The 24636-nt window shown below is 37.6% G+C and overlaps 1 protein-coding gene and 1 pseudogene across 2 annotated transcripts in view; both read left to right on the top strand.

Moving 5' to 3' along the window:
* Positions 1 to 24273, top strand: part of SLAIN2 (SLAIN motif family member 2) — a 78162-nt gene extending 53889 nt beyond the window's left edge. For both annotated transcript variants that reach the window (XM_014344686.4, XM_034958847.3), the window contains 2 exons: positions 19378 to 19696; positions 21271 to 24273. In XM_014344686.4, coding sequence (XP_014200172.2) covers positions 19378 to 19696; positions 21271 to 21337 — 386 coding nt within the window. In that variant the 3' untranslated portion in view covers positions 21338 to 24273. The remainder of the gene's footprint in view (positions 1 to 19377; positions 19697 to 21270) is intronic.
* On the top strand, positions 1753 to 13556 carry LOC129397606 (U6 snRNA-associated Sm-like protein LSm2; annotated as a pseudogene).
* Positions 24274 to 24636: the final 363 nt, after the last annotated feature.

The raw sequence follows: 24636 nt of genomic DNA, 5'->3' as shown, positions 1-24636 counted from the left end.
TTGAGATACGTTGAAATAAACAGTATTTATAGAAGACCTTAATGATAAGATTTTTGTTTTTCCTTCAATTTTTATTTTAAGTTTTGGGGTACATGTGCAGGATGTGCAGGTTTGTTACATAGGTAAATGTGTGCCCTGGTGGTTTGCTGCACAGATCAACCTATCACCTAGGTATTAAGCCCAGCATTCATTAGCTATTCTTCCTGATGCTGTCCCTTCCCCCGCCGCCCCTGACAGCCGCCAGTGTGTGTTGTTCCCCACAGTGTGTCCACGTGCTCTTACTGTTCAGCTCTAACTTGTGAGAACATGGGGTGTTTGGTTTTCTGTTCCTGCATTAGTTTATTGAGAATAATGGCTTCCAACTCCATCTATGTCCCTGCAAAGGACATGAACTCTTTCTTTCTTATGGCTGCATAGTATTCCATGGTGTATATGTACCACATTTTCTTTATCCAGTCTGCCATTGATGGGTATTTGGGTTGATTGCATGTCTTTGCTGTTGTGAATAGTGCCGCAATGAACATACACATGCATGCATACATCTTTATAATAGAATGATTTATATTCCTTTGAACATATACCCAGTAATGGGATTGCTGGGTCAAAAGGTATTTCTGCTTTTAGATCTTTGAGGAATCACCATGCTGTCTTCCACAGTGGTTGAACTAATTTACACTCCCACCAGCAGTGTAAGTGTTCCTTTTTCTCCACAGCCTCGCCAGCCAGCATCTGTTGTTTCTTGCCATTCTGACTGGTGTGAGATGGTATCTCATTGTGGTTTTGATTTGCATTTCCCTAATGATCAGTGATGATGCGCTTTTTTTCATGTTTGTTGGCCCCATGAATGTCTTATTTTGAGAAGTGTCTGTTTATGTTCTTTGCCTACTTTTTAATAGGGTTGTTTGTTTTTTTCTTGTAAATTTGTTTCAGTTCCTTGTAGACTCTGGATAGTAGACCTTTGTCAGATGGATAGATTGCAAAAATTTTCTCCCATTCTGTAGGTTGCCTGTTCACTCTGATGATAGTTTCTTTTGCTGTGCAGAAGCTTTTTAGTTTAATTAGATCCCATTTGTCAGTTTTTGCGTTTGTTGCAATTGCTTTTGGCATTTTCATCATGCAACCTTTGCCCATGCCTGTGTCCTGAATGGTATTGCCTAGGTTTTCTTCTAGGGTTTTTATAGTTTGGGGTTTTACATTAAAGTCTTTAATCCATCTTGAGTAAATTTTTTATAAGGTGTAAGGAAGGGGTCTAGTTTCAATTTTCTGCATATGGCTAGCCTGTTCTCCTAGCACCATTTATTAAATAGGGAATCCTTTCCCCATTGCTTGTTTTTGTCAGGTTTGTCAAAGATCTGATGGCTGTAGATGTGCAGTCTTATTTCTGAGTTCTCCCTTCTGTTCCATTGGTCCATTTGTCTGTTCTTGTACCAGTACTATGCCGTTTTGGTAACTGTAGCCTTGTGGTATAGTTTGAAGTCAGGTAGCATGATGCTTCCAGCGTTGTTCTTTTTGCTTAGGATTGTCTTGGCTATTGGGGCTCTTTTTTGGTTCCATATGAATTTTAAAATAGTTTTTTTCTAATTCTGTAAAGAATGTCAGTGGTAGTTTAATGGGAATAGCATTGAATCCATAAATTACTTTAGGCAGTATGGCCATTTTCATGATATTATGATATTGATTCTTCCTATCCATGAGCATGGAATGTTTTTCCATTTGTTTGTTTCCTCTCTGATTTCCTTAAGCAGTGGTTTGTGGTTTTCCTTGAAGAGGTCTTTCATTTCCCTTGTTAGCTGTATTCCTAGGTATTTTATTCTTTTTGTAGCATTGTGAATGGGAGACCATTCATGATTTGGCCCTCCGCTTGCCTGTTTTTGGTGTATAGGAATGCTAGTGATTTTTGCACATTGATTTTGTATCTTGGGACTTGGCTGAAGTTGCTTATCAGCTTAAGAAGCTATTGAGCTGAAATGATGGGGTTTTCTGGATATAGAATAATGTCATCTGCAAACAAAGATAATTTGACTTCCTCTCTTCCTGTTTGAATATGCTTTATTTTTTTCTCTTGCCTGATTGCCCTGACCAGACCTTCCAAAACTATGTTGAATAGGAGTGGTGGGAGAGAGCATCGTGGTCTTGTGCTGCTTTTCAAAGGGAATGTTTCAAGCTTTTGCCCATTCAGTATGATATTGGCTGTGGGTTTGTCGTATGTGTCTCTTTTTATTTTGAGGTATTTCCTTCAATACATAGTATATTGAGAGTTTTTAACGTGAGGGGATGTTGAATTTTATTGAAGACCTTTTCTGTGTCTATTGAGATAATCATGTGGTTTTTGTCTTTAGTTCTGTTTATGTGATGAATTACATTTATTGATTTGCGTATGTTGAACCAACCTTGCATCCCGAGGATAAAGCCAACTGGATCTTGGTGGATAAGCTTTTTGATGTGCTGCTGGGTTCAGTTTGCCAGTATTATATTGAGGATTTTTGCATCAACATTCATCAGGGATATTGGCCTGATGTTTTCTTTTTTGTTGTATCTTTGCTAGGTTTTGGTATCAGGATGTTGCTGGCCTCATAAAATGAGTTAGAGAGGTGTCTCTCCTTTTCAATTGTTTGGAATAGTTTCAGTAGAAATTGTACCAGCCATTCTTTGTACCTCTGGTAGAATTCAGCTGTGAATCTGTCTGGTATTGGGCTTTTCATTGATTGACAGGCTATTTATTACCTCCTCAATTTCAGAACTCATTATTGGTTTATTCAGGGATTCAGTTTCTTCCTGGTTCAGTCTTGGGAGGGTGTATGTGTCCAGGAATTTATCTATTTCTTCTAGATTTTCTAGTTTATGTACATAGAGGTGTTTATAGTATTATCTGATGGTTGTTTGTATTTCTCTTGGGTCACTGGTGATATTCTCCTTATAATTTCTGATTGTGTCTATTTGAGTCTTCTTTTTTTTTTTTTTTTTTTGAGACAGAGTCTTGCTCTGTCGCCCAGGCTGTAGTGCAGTGGCACAATCTTGGCTCACTGCAAGCTCCTCTGCTTCCTGGGTTCAAACAGTTCTCATGCCTCAGCTACCCAAATAGCTGGGATTACAGGCATGTGCCACCACGCCTAGCTAATTTGTTTGTATTTTTAGTAGAGACGGGGTTTCACTATGTTGGCCACACTTGTCTTGAACTCCTGTCCTCAAGTGATCGCCCGCCTTGGCCTCACAGAATGTTGGGATTACAGGCGTGAGCCACTGTGCCTGGTCCCTTTTCTTCTTTATTATTCTAGGTAGTAGTCTATTTTATTAATTAAAAAAAAGCTTCTAAATTCGTTTTTTTGTTTGTTTGTTTAAGGGTTTTTCTTGTCTCTATCTCCTTCAGTTCTTCTGCTAGCTTTGGAGTTTGTTTGCTCTTGGTTCTCTAGTTCTTTTAGTTGTCGTGTTAGGTTGTTGATTTGAGATCTTTCTAGCTTTGTGATGTCAGCATTTAGTGCCGTAAATTTCCCTCTTAACATTGCCTTAGCTGCATCCTAGAGATTCTAATATGTTGTCTCTTTGTTCTGATTAGTTTCAAAGAAAGTCTTTATTTTTGCCTTAATTTCATTATTTACCCAAGAGTCTTTCAGGAACAGGTTGTTCACTTTCCATGTAGTTGTGTGGTTTTGAGTGGATTTCTTAATCTTGAGTTTTAATTTGATTGTGCTGTGGTCTGAGAGACTGTTATGATTTCAGTTCTTTTGCATTTGCTGAGGACTATTACATGATCAATTTTAGAGTACGTGTTGTGTGGTGATCAGAAGAACGTATATTCTGTTGTTTTTGTGTGGGGAGTTTTGTAGACATCTATCAGGTCTACTTAATCCAGAGCTGGGTTCAGGTCCTAATATCTTTGTTAATTTTCTGTCTCGATGTTCTAATATTGTCAGAGGGGTGTTAAAATCTCTCACTATTATTTTGTGGGAGTCTAAGTCTCTTTGTAGGTCTCTAAGAACTTGCTTTATGAATCTGGGTGCTCCTGTATTGGGTTACATATATACTTAGGATAGTTAGCTCTTCTTGTTGAATTAAAAACCCTTTACCATATGTAATGCCCTTCTTTGTCTTTTTTGATCTTTGTTGGTTTAAAGTCTGTTTTGTCAGAAAGTAGGATTGCGACCCCTGCTTTTTTCTGTTTTCCATTTGCTTGGCAAATTTTCCTTCGTCCCTTTATTTTCAGCCTGTATGTGTCTTTGCATGTGAGATGGGTCGCTTGAAGACAGCATGGGTCTTGACTCTTTATCCAGCTTGCCACTCTGTGTCTTTTAATTGAGGCATTTAGCCCATTTACATTTAAAGTTAATATTGTTATGTGTGAATTTGATCCTGTCATGATGTTAGCTCGTTATTTTGCAGACTTGTTTATGTGGTTACTTTACAGGATCACTGGTCTGTGTACTTCAGTGTGTTTTTGTAGTGGCTGGTAACGGTTTTTCCTTTCCATATTTAGTGCTTCCTTCAGGAGCTCTTGCAAGGCAGACCTGGTGGTGATGAATTCCCTCAGCATTTGCTTTTCTGAAAAGGATCTTATTTCTCCTTCACTTACGCAGCTTGGTTTAGCCAGATATGAAATTCTGGGTTAGAAATTCTTTTCTTAAAGAATGTTGAATGTTGACCCCCCAATCTCTTCTGGCTTTGTAGTGTTTATGCTGAGAGGTCCTCTGTTAGTCTGATGGGCTTTCCTTTGTAGGTGACCTGGCCTTTGTCTCTGGCTGCCCTTAATTTTTTTTTTTTTTTCCTTAATTTCGACCTTGGAGAATCTGATGATTATGTGTCTTTGGGTTGGTCCTCTTGCGGAGTATCTTACTAGGGTTCTCTGGATTTCCTGAATTTGATTATTGACCTTGTCTTGCTAGGTTGGGGAAGTTTTCCTGGATGATATCCTGAAGTATGCATTCCAACTTGATTCTGTTCTCCCCATCTCCTTCAGGTACCCCAATCATTCATCGGTTTGGCCTTTTTACATAATCCCATATTTGTTCATTCCTTTTTCTCTATTCTTTTCTGCCCGTCTTATTTCAGAAAATAGTCTTCAGACTCTGAGATTCTTTCCTCCGCTTGGTCTGTTCTGCTGTTGATACTTGTTATTGCATTGTGAAGTTCTCATGTTGTGTTTTTCAGCTCCATCAGGTCAGTTATGTTCCTCTCTAAACTAGCTATTCTGGTTGTCAGCTCCGGTATTGTTTTATCATGATTCTTAGCTTCTTTGCATTGGGCTCAGCAAAGTTCAGAACCCTACTTCTGTCAATTCAGCTGTCTCAGCCTCAGCCCAGTTCTGTGCCCTTGCCGGAGAGATGTGGTCATTTGGAGGAGAATACAAATTCTGGCTTTTTGAGTTTTCAGTGTTTTTGCATTGATTCTTTTTCATCTTTGTGGGCTTATCTACCTTTGATCTTTGAGGTTGCTGACCTTTGAATGGGGCTTTTGTGCGGTCCTTTTTGTTGATGTTGTCGTTGCTTTCTGTTTTTAACAGTCAGGCCCTTCTTCCATAGGGCTGCTATGGTTTTCTGGGGGTCCATTCCAGACCCTAGTCACCTCAGTCCCTCCTGCATCTGGAGGTATCACCAGTGAAGGCTGCAGAACAGCAAAGATGGCAGCCTGTCCCTTCCTCTGGGAGCTCCGTCCCAGGGGGACACTGACCTGATGCTGGCCCGAACTCTCCTTTATGAGGTATCTGGAGATCCCTGTTGGGAGGTCTCAGGCAGTCGGGAGGAATGGGATCAGGGTCCCACTTACAGAAGACGTCTGGCTGCCCTTTTGTGGAGCAGGTGTGGTGCTCTGGGGGGATCCCCTTTTGTCCAGACTGCTCTGACTCTCCAGAGCCAGCAGGCTGGAAAGGCTGTTGGCTGAACCACAGAGACAGTGGTCGCTCCTCCTCCAGGGGCTCCATCATCAGAGTTCTGTTCGTATAACCCTGGCTGGAGTTGCTGAAATTCTCACAGGGAGGCCTTGCCGAGTGAGGAGGGATGGATCAGGGTCCTACCTAAAGAAGCAGTCTGGCCACAATCTGGCACAGCAGCTGTGCTGCATTGTGGGGAACTCCTGGTCTGGACCATCTGGACTTTCCAGAGCCAGCAGGCTAGCACAGCTGACGCCAACCACAGAGATGGCGGCCACCCTTCCTCCCAGGAGTTCGGTCTGTGTCAGGCAGTCTCCAGCCTGCTACCACTGGCTGGCTGGAATTCCAAGCCAGTAGGTCTTGTGAGGTGCCGTGGGAATGGAGCCCAGAAAACACTGCTGCCTGGTTCCTTGGATTCAGCCCCCTTCCTAGGGTAATGCATGGAGGGATCTCCTGCCTTGCATGAATTCCTGGAACTGGAGTATGCAAAACTACTGGGTCTCCGTGAGTGCCTGAGTGGCCATTCTGCGGAGACGCCACACAGCTTTGTGCTTTGGATCCTAGGCTGTGGTGGCGTGGGCTTGTGAGGGAATCTCTTGATCTGTGGGTTGCAAAGATCCGTGGGAGAAGCGTGGTTTCCCAAGTCAGGGCAGGGTTGCACAATCACTCACCACCTTTCTTGGCTGGCGATGGGGGCTCTCCTGGCTCCATGCTGCATCCAAGTGGGCCATTGCCTCACCCTGCTTCTTTTCCTCTTTCTCCATGGGGTCAAGCTGTTCGCCTAGTCAGTCCCAGTGCGAGAACCTGGATACCTCAGTTCAAGGTGCAGAATGAACTCACTCTTTCTTTCTTCTTTTCATTCCTCTCTGTGAGAGCTGCAGACCACTGCTACTTCCAATTGACCATCTTGGCCCACCCTCCGACTTTTGCATTTCTAATGATTAGATTTTAAAATGCCTTTTGATATTAGACTACCTGAAAATGGAGAATGAAAGAATTTTGTGATTACCTAGGATTCAAAATTTAAAATTGTCTTCTCTTTTCTATCAGCTGACAAGTATTTATTGAATCTGTATCAGAAACAAGATACACTCATTATATCCTTTCCTCTTTGCTTCTCTATTCTAGCCCCTCTTTGCTTTCTCCTCTTACAGTTGTGTTCAAAACTAGCTTCTGACATACACAGACTTCTTAGAAACAATTAAAATGATAGGAGTTGTTTCCCCTCCTATGATTTTGATATGTAAAATTTGGAGAATGAGAGAAGAAAGAGCATGGAGGCTGTTCTTGAGGTTCCCTCCAAACACACATTCCTGTTAGACCATTTCATGCCAGTTTTGGAATGATAACATTATAGGTTTTATTTTACATTTAGACTTAATAATGTTTTTATGGCTTTCTAAGGCCTTTGTCTTTCTCTGTAGTTAAATCTTGATTACAGCTGTCAATTTCCTTTGCTGAGAAAGTCCTAGGTCAAAACTCTTTAAAGGTCACCTGTATCCAATCAACCTCATTATATTTTTATTGTTCCCTGGCCCACATGTTTATAGATGAGTCAAAATGCTGCTGCCATGAAACATTTTTTCCAATAGTATAACTGCAGCTTAGTATACCTCTTGAAATCCTCTCTAGTTTCCCCTCCACTTATACATAAACTTTGTTAAAGTATTTCTCTCCATATCTTGATGTTGTAGGACTTTACTTGTTCTTTCATAGACTGTATTGCATTTTTCTAATAATTTAGGGATTAATAAATTTATAATGATTTCTGGTTTATAAATCTGTTTTTAAACTTTGCTATTTTTAAATAAAACACGAAATCAGAAAACCAATGCACAGTTTAATTAATTCTTATACGGCAAACGCCCTTACCATCCATATCAGGAGACTAGAACTTGGCTAGTTCTAGTCTCCTGACTATGAACTAGTCTGACGATGTCAGACTAGAACTCTGACATCGTCCACCTGTCTGCTTCCAAACACAACCCTCTCTTGACCCCTCCCCAAAAAGTATCTACTCTTCTGAACTTTCATAGCAGTCACTTCCTTTTTTGTATAGTTTTATCATCCAAGTTTTGAAACTAGTTTTGCCTTTTTGATATGTCTTTTTAAGTTTCTCTTAGTTTATCATTTTCTTCCATTTCTTTTCTCTCTCTCTCTCTCTCGTTGTTTGTTTCTTAGAAGAAACCACCAGATCATTTGTTCTGCAGAGGTTCTTACAGGCTGAACTGTGCTGATTACTTTTTCATGGCTTTGTTTAGCAAGTTCCCTTGTATTTTCTATAAAGTGATAGTTGGATCTAGGCAATTAATTAAATTGTTTTGCTATTTTTTGCAAAACTATTTTTTTTTTTTGCATAGGTAGTAGTGCTTCTTTATCCAAAGGTGCATAAAGTGGGGTTTCCTCTTTTCATGATGTTAGCAGTCATTGATGTGTAATGCCTAGATTCGTAATTCATTAGTTATTACAGAATTGGGAATTTTAATTCCCGTGTTCCTTTTTTTATTTGTCAAAATACTGTATAAAGAGAATTTTTTCCTTATTTGGTCACCCAGTGGTAGTTTCTTTAGGAAATTCAGACCAAATATTTGTTCTTTCCCTTTATTTACTAGTTTACAAAATTAAAAAATGGCAACGTGGCACCTTCCAAAGGTGGCCAGTTTTAAAAAATGTTTTTCATTATGAAATTACAGATTTACACGTATTTTTTAATACATTTCAGGTCATTCTAGATGTTTTTCCAACTTTGCTGGAAGCCTCTACAAGTTGGATTCCAAGTCTTTTTGACACAACTCTAGTAGTCTTTGATACCGTCTTGCTGACTGGTATGACAAGATTGGCTGGTCTTGTACATTTCTTGCCAGAGACCTGGAGTCAGGCATTTCTCCAAAAAGTCCTGCTTGCTTTTGGTAGGCAATGGTATTTCAAGACCAAAATCTGTGTGTTTAGCTATACTTATTGCTACTGGGTTGGTCATTGTTTCCAGGTCTTTTTAGTTACTAGAGCTAGGAAATGTGTAGGTTTGTGTTTGTATATTTTTTTAATATTAAATGCAGAGCTTGTGGGCAATTATTTAACCTCCTTTAGCATTCTCTCATCCTGAGAATCTTATTTCTTAGCAACACATAGAATTAGAATATCATAATAATTTGTTTTGTCCCATATTTCACATAAAGTGTTCTTGGAATAACATTAGTGTAACATACAATATGTTTACTGAAAACAGTTTTTACAACTTTTGGTTATGCTCTCTCTCTCTTTTTTTTTTTTTTAAGTTAAGCTATATCCACATTGTCAGATACCTGTTACATACTATTTTCTCCTTCACGTACCTCATTTAGTTTAGGCTCTCCGTTTAAATACATGTTTGATGCCTAATGCCAGTTTATATGTCATTGTCTCATCAGTCATTTTTCTTGTCTGAACCTTATTCTGTAATAGATTCCTTAAGGAATTATGAGAACAGTATTCATTCTTTCAATTTTTGCATGTTGATGATAACTTATCTCTTGTTTTCATACTTGAAAGTAATTGTCTAGATATGAAATCTTTGGCTCACTTTTTCTTTAACTTAAATGTATTACTCCACCTTCTGCAGGAATAAAGAATTGTTTCTGTTATAATCATTTGGTCTTTTTATCTGGATGTACAATGGATATTTTCTTTTTCTTTATAATAATTTACTAGAATATGTCTTAGTATTGATCATTCTGAGCTGATTTTCCCAGATTCGGGGTATGTTCTTTCATTATAGAGTAGCAAACTTTGTTTTTCAGAAAAGTTTTATTGAATTATAGTTTTTTATATTCTGTTCTCTTGCTTTGGTTTTCTTTTTTGTGGGAACTCCTGTTGTATGCATGTTCGAGGTTCGTTTCTTGTTTCTAATATTTGTTGCCTTCTCTTGAATTATTTTTTTTCTTCTAAAAGTTTGTTTTCATTGTCTGTTTCTCTTACATTATGTATTGTGTATATTGACTCTTATGTTTCTCCTTAGTCTTCTTCTTAAAATGATTCATTTTATAGCTAATTCCTTCCTGAGTTCCATCAGCTCATTTCCGAGTGTTTCTCACTCTGATTTATGCTATTCTTTCGTATCTTGTAGCAATATTAAAATGTTTTTAAAATGTGAAATGATAGATAATTTCATCTTTGTGTGTAAGATTTCTTACCATGATTTCTGGTAAGATTTCACTTCTTGTAGAAGAGTTACTCTACTCCTTATTTAAATTCTTTTTTTTCTTGTAATAACTTTATGTGTGATTTGACTTCAGTCCTTTTCTATTGCTCATTTTTCCATGAAATTGATTTTTCTAATCACTTAGCTTGATTTAAGACTTACTAATTTTATGGTTCTATAGCTCTCTCTCTTGTATTTGGAAGTGTTCAGAAACATGGCTGCTTATTTTCTGAGATTTCTTTCCTTTATTCCCTCTCTCCACTTTCAAAATTACCCTTTCTTAAAGTGTACTATTTGGTGTTTTTTAGTATATTCACAGAGGGAGAAACCATTACCACTATCTTATTTTAGAAGATATTTATCACCCCCATAAGAAACCCCATACTTATTAATAGAACTCCTCATTCCTCACTTCTTCCAGCCCCTGGCACCCACTCATCTACCCTCTCTGTCTCTAGATTTGCCTATGTTGGACATTGGATATAAATGGAATTATATAATATATGATCTTTTGTGACTGGCTTCTTTTACTTAGCATAATGTTTTCTAAGTTCGTCATTCTGTAGCATGTATCAGTATAGTCATTTGCTGCATAACAGAGTTTCAGGGCCAGGCACAGTAGCTCATGCCTATAATGCCAGCACTTTGGGCGGCTGAGGTAGGAGGATCATTTGAGCCCATGAGTTTGAGATCAGCCTGGGCAACATAGTGAGACTACATCAGAAAAAATAAAATAGCCAGGCATGGTGGCACGCACCTGTGGTCCCAGCCACTCAGGAGGCTGAGGTTGGAGGATTGCTTGAGTTTCAAGAGGTTGAGGCTGCAGTGAGGTGTGATCGCACCACTTCCAGCTTGGGCAACAGAGCAAGACAACCCTATCTCAAAAAATCTAAAACGAACAAAAAAAAAAAAAACACGACATTTCAGTCAACAATGGATTGCGTGTACGATGGTGGCAATTTCTATCACCTAGTAACATCATAGACTTTCCAGTAGGACAAGATGTGGAGGTGGAAGATAGTGATATTGATGATCCTAACCCTGTATAGGCTTAGGCGTATGTGTGTGTTTCTGTCCGTTTTTAGCAAAAAAAAAAAAAAAAAAAAAAAAAAAAAAAAAAATTCAGGTGAAATAAATAAAAATTTAAAATTAAAAAACACTTGTAGAATAAGGATATAAAGAAAGAAAATATTTTTGGACAGCTGTACAACATGTTTGTGTTACAAGCTATGTGTTATTACAAAAGAGTCAAGTTTTTAAGTTAAAGCTTATAAACTAAAATAGTTACAGTAAGCTAAGGTTAATTTATTATTGAAGAAAAATAAATTTAGTGTAGCTTAAATGTGTAGTATTTATAAAGTTTGCAGTAGGGTGTACCCTACTGCAGACTTTCACATTCACTTACCACTCACTCAACTTCAGTTCTATAAGCTCCATTCATGGAAAGTGCCCTATACAGATGTACCATATTTTGTCTTTTATAACATTTTTACTGTACTTTTTCTATGTTTAGATATGTTTGGATATGCAAATGCCGTTGTGTTACAATTGCCTACAGTATTCAGTACAGTAGCATGCTGTATTGGTTTGTAGCCTAGGAGCCATAGACTATTTTAAAAAATTTTTTGTGTGTACATAGTAGGTGTGTGTATTTATGGAGCACATGAGATATTTTGATACAGGCAATCAATGTGAAATAATAACATCACAGAGAATCAGGTCCCCATCCCCTCAAGCATTCATCCTTTGTGTTACAGACAATCCAATTACACTCTTTAAGGTATTTTAGAATATACAATTAAGTTATTGTTGACTATAGTCACCTGGTTGTGCTATCAAATAGTAGGTCTTTCTCTATTTTTTTTTGTGGTATCCATTAACCATCTCCACCTCCCCCGACCCTGCCATCAGCTATTCCATATAGCCTAGGTGTGTAGTAGCTTAAATCACTTAGGTTTGCATAAGTACACTCAGATGTTCCTACACGGACAAACTTGCCTAACGATTCATTTCTCAGAACATATCCCCATCGTTAAGTGACACATAACTGTACTTTGTTCCTTTTTATTGCCAAATATTCCATTGCGTGGATGCACATTTTGTTTATCCATTCATCACTTGGTGGATACTTGAGTTGTTTCCACTTTTTGCCTATTGTGAATAATCCTGTGGTCAGACCCGGTGGCTCATGCCTGTAATCCCAGCACTTTGGGAGGCCGAGGTGGGCAGATCACCTGAGGTCAGGAGTTTGAGACCAGCCTGGTCAACATGGTGAATCCTCGTCTCTACTAAAAGTATAAAAATTAGCTGGGTGTGGTGGTGGGCGCCTGTAACCTCAGCTACCCGGAAGGCTGAGGTAGGAGAACTGCTTGAACCTGGGAGGCAGAGGTTGCAGTGAGCTGAGATCGTGCCATTGCACTCCAGCCTGGACGACAGAGCAAGACTCCATCTCAAAATAATAATAATAATAATGCTGTGAACATTCATGTACAAGTGTTTACATGGACAGACATGTTTTAGTTCTCTTGACTATATGCTTAGTGTAATTACTGGATCATATGGTAGCTTTATGTTTAACATATTAAGGATCTGCTAAACTGTTTTCCAGAGTGGCTACAACATTTTACAGTGTCACCAGCACTGTATGAGGGTTCCAGTTTCTCCATCTCCTCAGTAACACTTGTTGTCTTTTATTTTAGCGATCCTGGTGAAGTGTTGTAAAGTGGAATCTCATTGTGGTTTTTATTTTGCATGAATAATGTTGAGCATCTTTTCATGTGCTTATTGGCCATTTGTATATCTTCTTTGGAGAAATGTCTATTCAAATTCTTTGTCTCTGTTTTTTTAGTTTTTTTTTTTTAATTGAGTAGTCACATTCCTTTATATATTCTGGATTCAAGTCCCATATCAGATCCATGATTTGTAAATATTTTCTCCTACTCAGTGGATTTATTCTTCACTTTCTTTATGGTATCCTTTGAAGCACAAAAGTTCTTAATTTTGATGAAGTATCATTTATCAATTTTTGATCTTATGGGTCATGCTCATAGTGTCATAAGAAATCAGTGCCTAACCCTAGTCATTACTCCTGTTCCTTCTGCTCTACCCCACCTGCTCTTGCCAGACATGAATCCGCTGCGCTTTCCCCTTCGGTACTTGGAGCTTTCTGCAGCCCTTCCCTTCCCCAAGTCCGGCTCCGCTTGCAGTATCCTGCCCTCCTCCCCATCTGGCCTGCAGCACCAGCACCAGGACCATGCTCTTCTATTCCTTTTTCAATCCCTATGGGCAAGGATGTAAACCTGGAACTCAAGAATGACCTGCTTATCTGTGGACGCCTGCATTCTGTGGATCAGTATCTCAACATCAGATTAACTAACATCAGCGTTACAGACCCTGAGAAATACCCTCACATCTTCCTTCGGGGCTTAGTGGTCCAAAATGTGCAGTTGCCAGCAGACAGGGTCGACAAAGTTGCTGCAGAATGCAGCAAGGAAGGAAGCCCTATAGCAGAAACAGTGATGGCTCCTCCTCTTCCTCCTCCTCTTCCCTTCCCTCTTCCATTGCTGACCCATAACCCCAAGTCCCAGCTTAGGACCCCTGACCGTGAATACTTGAAGCAATTGTGTTTCGTTGGTGTTTTTTCGTCGTTGTTGTTTTAACTAGTGAGTGTGTGTGTATGTGTGTGTGTGTGTGTTTAAGGGATGACTGGATGAGAGGGATAATAGGGAACAGCTGTCCCTGTTGAGAAGGGGAGGATAAGTAGGCTGGGAAATTTCAAAGCCTTCCTAGTCCTCAGCATCTTTCTTTCTCACTACTTCCCTAGAGATGGTGGGAGAGTTTCCTAGGTCTTTCCAGGGCAGCATGTGATTCATTTTGGGGATGGAAGAAATCTGTACCACATCAGGAATAAAATTTACGATGCAAAAAACAAACAAACAAACACTCCTATGTTTTTTTCTAAGAACTTTGTGGGTTAGCTCTTACACTTAGGTCTGTGATCCATTTTGAGTTAATTTTTTTAATAGTGTGAAGTGTAGGGGTCCAACTTCATTCTTTTGTACGTGGATATCCAGTTGTCCTAGCAGCATTTTGAACTCTTCCCTGCTTTTATCTGGACTTCATTTTCCTTTATCTGGAATGTCCCTGTTCTGCTCTATTTGGATTATCTTCTGAGTTTTTTTTTCCTTAGCATGAAGTTTTACCTGGAAGAGGGATTTGGCTGGTTAATTTTAAGAATTCATAGCCACTCATGTTCCTCTTAGACCTTACAGTAGACCTCTTGTACTTACTCACTATTGGAGTATGCAGATCCTTCCCAGTTCAGCTTCTGTTCAGCATTTTTTTGTATGAGTACTTGTTGGTTATTTTGGAATTTTCAGGACATTGAGATATTCCTCTGCTTCCTTCTGCACAGATGCTAATAATTCATATGGTCTTGTAGTTGTCAGTGGCTTCTTCCTACCCACTTGTATTTTGGGCCTCATGGAGATACTCCATCACCTGGTTTTATTGTAGCTATTGTAAATGGGTTTTGGTTTGACCTTCCTAGTTGCTCTGTATGTTTTTATGGAGAGAGTTGAGGAAATTCATAAATTACACCAATGCCGGTACCATCTTTCAAGAATCCTCATAATTATGTTTCTTAATCTTGACATTGACATTTTTTCCGCTTTCCTCACTAGACACTCTAAGGTTAGTTATATGTTAATTTATTAAACTAAAATACAATAAGTTATATAGGTATAGATGTACAGCTGTTTATATATACTGTGTACTAAAACTAACGTGTCTCTCAAATCTTGATATCATGTATTTTGATACCTAATCAATTCCCTAATTTTGGAAATGCGGCTATTTTGTTAAAAACTTCCCCTACCAGGGTGGAGATATCTAATGAATCTTAATAGTTCCTGTAATGTATGTTTGTGTATGTACATACAAACACACACACACACACACACATATACATATACACATTCCCTCTCTCTCTCTCTCTGTCTCTCAGCTTTGGCACCCAAAGGGTGGCTAAGGTTTTCAGTTGAATAAACATATTTCTTTTTAAAAAGTTTATTTCTAAAAGTCATTATTGAGGTTGGGGCAATTATCTTGAAGAGGATCGGTTCCAAAGTTATTTTCTATTTAGAGTAAATTGGAAGATTAAGCTGTAAATGTTTGCTGGTAGCTTATGCATTCATATATATCTTTTTGTATTTATGGAAGAAAAGGTATTGAAGTCCTATTTTCGGGGCATTTTCTGCATCTTACATTTAATAAATTTTTCTAATAACTAACAATTTTTGTATGCTTACAAAATAATAGTCATGTACGTGAATGGAAGAAGAAATCAAAGGTTTCTGTGTCTTTCTCTTTTATGGTTACTTGTCAGCAATTGCCATTTTTATATGCTTTGGAGTCATACCTTATAAAACCTGCCTAGGATAGTAACCCCACAAATAAACTTTCTGAGTCTGGTTGAAAATTAAAGTGTTGATAATGACACTTTGGCCAGACACGGTGGCTCACCTATAATCGCAGCATTTTGGAAGACTGAGATGGGCAGATCACTTGAGAGGCCAGGAGGTTGAGACCAGCCAGACCATCATGGCAAAACTCCGTCTCTACCAAAAAAAACAAATTATCCAGACCCGGTGACCTGCATCTGTAGTCCCAGCTACTTGGGAGGCTGAGGCACGAGAGTCGCTTGAACCTGTGAGGCAGAGGTTGCAGTGAACCAAGTTTGTGCCACTGTTCTCCATCCTGGGTGATAGAGCGAGACTCTGCCTCAAAAAAAAAAAATGTTGATAATGACAGTAGAGATGTTTCTCTTTTGGTTCCTGGTAAAGAATACTGATCTGGGAATCTGGAGACCTGGGTTCAGTTCAGTTACAACACGACATCCTGACTTTCCTGTTTGCTCAGTTGACTTCTGTGGTTGTGGTAATTTCCCTTATCCATGAAGTGAGAGGGTTAGAGTACATGGTCAGTAATAACTTTTTTTACAAGGATTCTTTAATTCTGTAGTGAGAGAATCATATTTAATTCATCTTTTTGTTCTTTAGCAGCCAGAACTTATTTTTAAATACTTGTGTCAGTAAATTGTGATTATCATTGATAGGGTAGATACCATTGAATAATTGAAATGATATGACAGTATAGTAAGGGATCGTTGACAAGGAGATATTTTTGTCCTTCATTTGTTAATAATGGAATTCATATGTGTTTTAATAAATGATGTTTCCTGTTGGTCATGATGACCAGTGTTTTGGCAATGTGTTTATTTTTATTACTATATACTTACTGGGCATTTATAGTTTTTATAAATTACGCAGCTAAGGGAAGTTGTAGTTTGAAGGAAGACTGCTCTGTGAAGACAACTTGGAATATCTAACTTTTGTATTGCTAGGTACATGTTGGATATATTTTTATAAAACATTTTATTTTCAGTGAATATCAAGTTAAAAAGATACATATAATTTATTCAGTTTTTTCATTTTAGGGTTAAGTGCATGCCTGGATTATAGAAACCTTAAGTAGAAAACAAACTTAGCACAATTATTAAATACTTATTAAAAGAAAAAATATTTTAAGATACGAATTCTCTATTACCCATCATCCTAATTTGGAGATAACTTAGACACCAAGGTTAGGATTCTTAGTCATGTCATTTTTATAAATAGAGTTCTAATTTTTGCTCAGAGCAGATCTCCTTCACATTATGCCTGACTCGAGTGTAATTCTTGGTATTCAAAAAGAGTAAAGAGAAATTATAACTTGTCAATATCAATTTGGGTAATACATTTTGGGTAATAACTTAATATTTACATTTGAGTTAATTTATAGAGAAAGCCTAGGAGACTGTTCTGAGTGGCATTGTTGAATATCCATCTAGGAAATTCATGTGTAGCAGACTAAAGGAGGCCTGTTCTTTAGATAAGAAAGCCACAGATAAGAATGCCTTACAATTTGTTTAATATTTTACATTTTACTAACAATTTACACATTTATTACTCGTTTGCTCTTCACAGCAAACTTATATTGGCTGAGATTTATTAGATTTATATGTAAGTGGTTTTCTTTTCAAGCAATGCAATTGGTGTGGTATTTTTAATCTTGATTTCTAATGTTCGTTGCTGGTATATAGAAACATAGTCAGTGTTTGTATTTTTATCCAGTTCTGTGACCTTACTGAATTCACTTATTATTTCTAGAAGTGTGTGTGTGTGTGTGTGTGTGTGTGTAGATTCATTGGGATTTTCTGTGTAGACAATCATGGGGACAGTTTCTAACCTCTGTGCCTTTTATTATTTCTTCTTCTTCTTCCTCTTCCTCCTCTTCCTCCCTCCTTCCTCCTTCTTTCTCCTTCCTTCTCCCTCTTCTTTTTTTTTTTTTTTTTCTTGTTTATTGCACTGGCTAGAATGAGTGGTAAGAGCGTATGTTCTTGTCTTGTTCCTGGTCTTAGGGGAGATGCATTCAATCTTTCTTCATTAAGTATAATGTTAACTGTAGGGTTTTTGTAGATGTTCTTTATGAGGTTGAGGAAATTTTCCCTATTTCTGTTTTTCGGAGAACTTTTTTCATGACTGTGTTGAATTTTGTCAGATGCTTTTTTTGAGTCCGCTGTTACAATTCTGTGATTTTTTCTTCATCCTGTTACTGTGGATTACACTGATTGATTTTCAAATATTGAACCAACCTTGCATCTTGGAATAAATCCTCCTTAGTCATGGCATATAAATCTATTTATATATTGCTGGATTCTATTTTCTAATATATTTTTAAGGATTTTTACATCTATATTTGTAAACAATATTGATCCGAAGTTTTCTTTTTTGATACTGTCCTTTTCTAGTTTTGGTATCTCAGTAATACTGGCTTCATAAAATGAATTGGGACATGTTCTTTCCTATTTTGTGACGGAGATTATGTTGAATTTGTGTTCATTCTTAAACATTTGGTGGAATTTCCCAAGGTTGCTCCCAACCTCCAGCAAACATTTGTTCTGCTTCTTGTTACCATAAATTAGATATGACTTTCCTCAGATTTCTTTATAACACAACATTCTACAGTGTGTGTGTGTGTGTATGTACACAGGGACTGTTTTGTGTCTGGCACTCATTTCATTCAGCAAAATTTTTGATATTCATCTTTGTTCTATACATCAGTAGTTTACTCCTTTTTACTGCTGAGCGGTATTCTGTTGTGTGGATATGCTACAAATTGTTTATCCATTCACCTGTTGATGGACATTTGAGCTTTTTTCAGTCTTTGGCTGTTACAAAGTTGTAGTCAAGTCTTTGTGTGGACATAAGCTTTTTTCTGTTTTCCTTTTTTTTTTGAGACAGAGTCTTGCTCTGTCGCCCAGGCTGGAATGCAGTACCGCGATCCCCGCTTATTGCAACCTCCGCCTCCTGGGTTCAAGCAGTTCTCCTGCCTCAGCCTCCCAAGTAGCTGGGACTACAAGCATGCACCACCACCCCCAACTAATTTTTGTATTTTTAGTAGAGATGGGTTTTTCACCATGTTGGCCAGGCAGGTCCCGAACTCCTGACCTCAGGTGATCCGCCCGTCTCGGACTCCCAAAGTGCTGGGATTACAGGTGTGAGTCACCACGCCTGATCTTCTTTTTTCTTTTTGAAGCAGAGTCTTGCTCTGTCACCCAGGCCGGAGTGCAGTGGCATCATCTCGGCTCACTGCAGCCTCTGCATCTCTGATTCAGGCAGTTCTCCTGCCTCAGTTTTGAGTAGTTGGGATTATGGGTGCATGTCACCATGCCCAGCTGCCTTTTTGTTTGTTTTTTCATCATATTGTGCTTTGTGAAGCACAGCAATGGAAGCACTTTTAAAAAATGATTTTTAGTTTCTAAATTTTTAGTTACAGTGTCAGTAATATGGGATTTGGACATAGAGCCTCCAGATACTTTGATACATGTTTACATGAATGTTTCTTTTCAGGGGAAATACATTTCAAATTCTAGACAACAGTTGGATAGTCAACCTGTTTTTCACCTCTAGAATGTTTGTTCATATGTGGCCCACATTAGTTGCTGCAGTGAGACAGAATCCTGCAGTGCCTTTTCTCTTCTGGTATTATGGATTCCAAGCTGGCCTATTTAAAATACTGTTGTCAAAGACAGTTGTAATCCTCTAAGTACTTGGTTATTTAGAACTCACAGTTACTTTTTTTCTTTTAGTAGCCCAGGAATAGCTTTTATTGTTTGCATTGCTGTGAAGTTTCCTGAATACACATGTACTAGTGCCCAATCATCAGTTGTAATTTAAAGCAATGGTTTCATATATACAGATTTCCACTCAAAAATTGGTTTTTCTTTGCCATCCCACAGTACCTTCTCCAGGCAAATTCCGTTCCCCTGCAGCACCATCTCCTTTGGCTCTTCGGCAACCAGTGAAAGCATTTAGTAACCATGGCTCTGGTTCTCCTGGTAGCCAAGAAATAACACAGCTCACACAAACCACCTCCTCACCTGGGCCTCCTATGGTTCAGAGCACAGTCTCAGCAAATCCTCCCAGCAATATCAACAGCGCTACTCTAACCAGACCTGCAGGGACAACTGCAATGAGAAGTGGCTTGCCCAGACCCAGTGCCCCTTCTGCTGGGGGCATACCAGTGCCTCGCAGCAAACTTGCACAGCCTGTTCGCAGGTAAGTGGCAGATGTTCTGTTTCAGCATTCTTGAGTGCCTGAAAGTGGATAGACTGGAATGAATTAGCTTCATCCGTATGTTTGATAGTAAACAGAAAGTCATGGTGGATTCCCACCAGAGTTTTAGTACCATTTGAATAAAACTTTACTACATTGTTTTTAAGAAATCCTCATTTGGGACTTTTACCAGTTTGGTTCAGATTAAATTTGTCCAGTTGCCTAACGTGATTAAGCATCTCAGAGGACCCCTAGAAAAAAAATAGTTAGAGCCTCTCAATTTGATTGTGATATTCATTCATTTTGAATAGAATTATATTCAATAAAGATGATAAAGGTATATTAGAATATAGAGTGATATTTAAGATAAAACTTCTAGCTACCAAGTCTGAGTATAATCTATAAGCATGGTTTTCAAACCCTTATTCTATAATTCAGAATTATCTGTGAGATTTATATAAATGTAGGGTGTAAGTTTTACCTTCAGAGAGTCTAACTTAGTAGATCTGGTATGAGGCCCAGAATCTGTGGGTGTGCTAGGTATTTTGTTGTTGTTTTTTGTTTTGTTTTTGTTTTTGTTTTTGTTTTGTTTTTGTTTTGAGATGGGGTCTTGCTTTGTCTCCCAGGCTGGAGTGCAGTGGTGCAATCTCAGCTCACTGCAGCCTTGATCTCCCAGGCTCAAGCAATCCTGTCACCTCAGCACCCCCTGTAGCTGGGACTACAGGCGCGCACCACCACGCCTGGCTAATTTTTGTAGAGATGGGGTTTTACCATGTTGCCCAGGCTTGTCTGGAGCTCCTGAGTTCAAGTGATCTGCTTGCCTCAGCCTCCCAGAATGCTGGGATTACAGATGCTGGTTTTTTTGTTTGTTTGTTGTTTGTTTGCTTAATCTTCAGATGATTCTGAATCAGACAGGTTGGGAATGATGCATCTGTAACCTTTCAAGAATGGGATTACCACCATCAGTAAACTTTGGTGTCAAATATAATTAAACTGGAAATATTTATCACTGTTCTAAATAAGTAAATGCTTGCTTTGTTTAATCTTCATAATAATATTAAATGAGTAGGTATTCTTATTTCTATTTTTCAAAAGAGGATATTGAAATTTAATGGAATTAAGTAATTTGCCTAAGGCCACATAGCTAATAAAACTATGAGTTCCAAGTATGTCTGACTTTGGAGCTCTTTTAATCACTGTCCCATACTGCCTTTCTAGTGATGCTGACACTGAGCTTCTAATATCACATTCATCATTCTGCCTCTCAAAATAATAAGTAAATGATAAGGTTGGTTATCTGTGTACTTGGAAAAGGTGAGACCATCTTTTCCTTTTCTTTTATCTAGTAGCTATGTTAACAAAATGGGAAGTCATCTGGTGCCCAGTAAAACTTGGAAGTTGTGAAAATGCAGAGTGTAGGGAGGTTGTACTAGTACCTGTTTAGAGCTTAGGACTTGGTACGGCCTTCATGGGATCGTGATGCCACCTGAAGAGTAATTAATATATGTGTGAGATAGTATGGTACTATTTCATAAAGACATTTATCAAATTTTAATTACAAAATTGCTTTATTACAGATCCTTGCCAGCTCCTAAAACCTATGGTAGCATGAAAGATGACAGTTGGAAAGATGGCTGTTACTGACCAGCAAAGACAAGAATGCAGAAGTCCACGGCTTCATGGATACCCTTCACCAGGCTAAAAAACAACTTTTATATGCAGACTGTTCAGATAAGACTCTTGGGGTTTATAAAATCCCAGCCCTCTCTGTCTTAATTAGCACAAACCGACAGAGATCATCAAACAGCACTTTAATGACATTTAACATCAGATGTTTGGTAATCATACAATCACTCTCCATAGAATCACTTTTAGTTTTGTTTAATAGAAACTAGGTTGATTTTTAAAAAATATTTGACAGAGGCCAATATCTGGGCAAATACTTAATGAATGCCAAAGAGAAATGCCCATTTGTAAATGAGAAAAATGCCCATTTGTGCACAAGAAAATGGTGAATTCAGGCTATCCAAAACTTCACATTCAACCTAATTTACTGTATAAATAGTATCAATAAATATTTGTGTTAATGAGAACTAATATTCTGACTAATTATCTAAAGTGTTTCACTAGTACACCAGGAAACTACAGATTGAGATTAAGGGGTGGGAGGAAAGAAACCTGGGCTAGAGATTAAAACATTCCTAAATTTAGCAGAATTTCAGAAATGATTTTTGCAGATTCATTAGAAAAATTGTCATTTAATCTTAAGTTTTGGATGTAGCTCACATGTCACCACCACCAGATAGTGTTACAGCATGTATCCATCATGTTGCATTGACACATCAAACTTGTGTGTGTTTGTTTTGATTGCCAAAAGGGCTTAATATCAGTTGTACAATCTTTCTGAACTTTATAATTCCTGGCTCAGGAAAGATGGCCTTTGCTATTGAAGCCAACTTCTTCACATGCTGTTATCTTTACAGAACTAAGAGATCTTGTTTCTATTAGCAGGTTTTCATGATAGGAAAGAATAAGTAGTGTGTGTCTTTATTCTTGATACAACACCACCTCGGTGCTTGCAACCTGGAACAAAACCATACCATGAGAGAGAGAGGGGGAAAAAAATCTATGCACTTAACCTACAAAATCTCTGGTGATGACAGTTGTATTGTTGCTATTACATGGCATAACGGTCTATTATGTGGTAGGAAAATATAGCCTGCTAAATCCTACTTAAGTTGATCCACTTTAAACTGAGTAACTGTATAAAACATCTATTGAAAATTCTTTTCCTTTTGACTTAGATTCTGCCTTACATCAATTTTTGCATTTTTGGTAAAAAAAACCCTACTACGTATGACTCTAACCTGATACTTGCTCTCTAATGGCTCTTAATATATCCTTGAAATCGGCTATTTCAATTTTATCAGACTTTTACCAGAGTAAAACTTCCTTCTGTAGCAGGCCTCTCATTTTTTATTATGAGGTCTGTTTTTAAATACTTAATTTGAACAGCTCTAAGATATTGTCACTTAGGTCATCTAAAAGCTTTTAGAGATTTGAACATAAGTTCATTTCCTGTTAATCAAAGACATTCCGTAAGTTGGCAAAAGAAATTGGGAGAGAGAAATAGAAGGCTTGATATTCTGGACAGCATTAAGGTTGATAGGTTGATGATAAAAACTTAAAACCAGGACCTCCATTCTGTCATGACTGACACCATGGTAGTCTGTCAGCTTGACCAGTAGAGAGTCATTCATTTAGCACAAGCAGCTGGAGATTTAAACTGCCAGTACTATGTATTTGGTGTATAATGCAAGGAAGAAACTTTATCCTTGAATTTGAGGGTGATGGGGTGGGTCAGGAAAGGATGGCGCCAGAATTCTACATGATAATGAACTAAAAAATGTTGCTTTTCAGAGGAAGATAAAGCATCTTCTTTTGGGAGGGGGGTATCTCATGTCTAAGTAAGTAAAAGAAAGAAGTAGCTACTGTCTCTTTTAAAAACCACGTACAAAACAGAACAAGTCTCAGTTTTCAGTGCAACATTTCAAAAAATATATATGCTGCAATCTAATAATTAAAAGGAATTTTACCTATTATGAAACACATTACATTTTTTAAGTTAGATAATCAGTTTCAAAAGGAGTATTCAGGTTATTTTACTTTGTTTTTAAATGGCTGCATCAGAAAAAAATGTCTATTTTTTTTTATTAAAATATTTCATCACTTGTTAAAACGTATTTTTGATCTGAGTTTGGTAAAGTATTATTTTACCTGCTGTTGTACTACCACAGACTGTTGACTTTTAGTTTCTTAAAGAGAAAAATTGCCTTTTTACTAGAAAGCCTTTGTATATCGCAATTTTTCTGTTTGGGAAAATCTAAGGATTTACTGTGGTTAGTCTTACAGAAGAAATGTGGATTTGATAAACTAGTGCCTATGATTTTAACTTATGTTTGATATACAGTAGTAAGGGTTTTATGAATGTTGATTATTTTGTGCCAACAGCCCAGAATTGTCACTTACATGTAAGCAGAAAACAATGAGCTCTGCTTCCAAAGTTATTTAATTTTCTCAGTGTTTGAATGTTATTTTTTGTAAGTGTGTTAATAAAAGTGTAAAGAATTGGAAAAAATATAAATATTCTTAACTCAAGCATTTGCTGGATCATTTTTCTACAAAACTTGTTTGTACAATATAAAACACTCTCTGAAGAGTTGACTTTTTTTCAGTTTCGTATCCTGGAAATCACATTTTGTAAAACTGGGGACCATTCATAATTGTCAGATACTTTTTAAAATTATCTCAATACATCACTTTTATTAAAAAAAAAAAGTTTTTTTGAAAGAAAATTAGATACATATGTGGCCCCAGATGTTTGTATAACTCTAGAATGATCTAGACTATGTATGTTTAAATTAACTTTTTATTGAATGTACAGGTGTCCATTTTTGACGTTAAGCATGGTCCTTTAAGGTCACATGACATTTGATTTGCAAACATTTCTATAGCCGAACTTGTATATGTGGTTGCCTCCTTAATAAACAGCCTGACCATAATGTTTATTATTAAATTTATATTCTTTAAGTGTTTAATTAATCTCTGGATATGGTAAGATTCCTTTTTTCCTCTCAGTTGCCTACACTTGGTTTTAATAAATTACTCAGTTGAGTTTTTCTTTAACCACAGAAACCCAAATCATATTGCCCTTTCAGATTTAGTCTTCATGGGGTTGGATTATGCCTTATATTTTCTCTGTCAGAGTTATTTCATATGTGGATTTTACTTGAAGGAAATTTATAGTTTACTCTAAATTGATTTGTTCTTGGAACTTTTTTACCTGCTGTGAATTGATACCTAGTTTTAAAAAGCTAGCATTTGCCTAGATCACAACTATGTAGGATATCTAGTTAGAAAAAAACAAGCAAAAAGCTATTATG

This window comes from Pan paniscus, chromosome 3 (assembly GCF_029289425.2).
Source record: "Pan paniscus chromosome 3, NHGRI_mPanPan1-v2.0_pri, whole genome shotgun sequence".
Classification (NCBI taxonomy): domain Eukaryota; kingdom Metazoa; phylum Chordata; class Mammalia; order Primates; family Hominidae; genus Pan; species Pan paniscus.
Note: the sequence above shows the minus strand (reverse complement) of the source record. Positions and strands in the feature narration are given on the sequence as shown.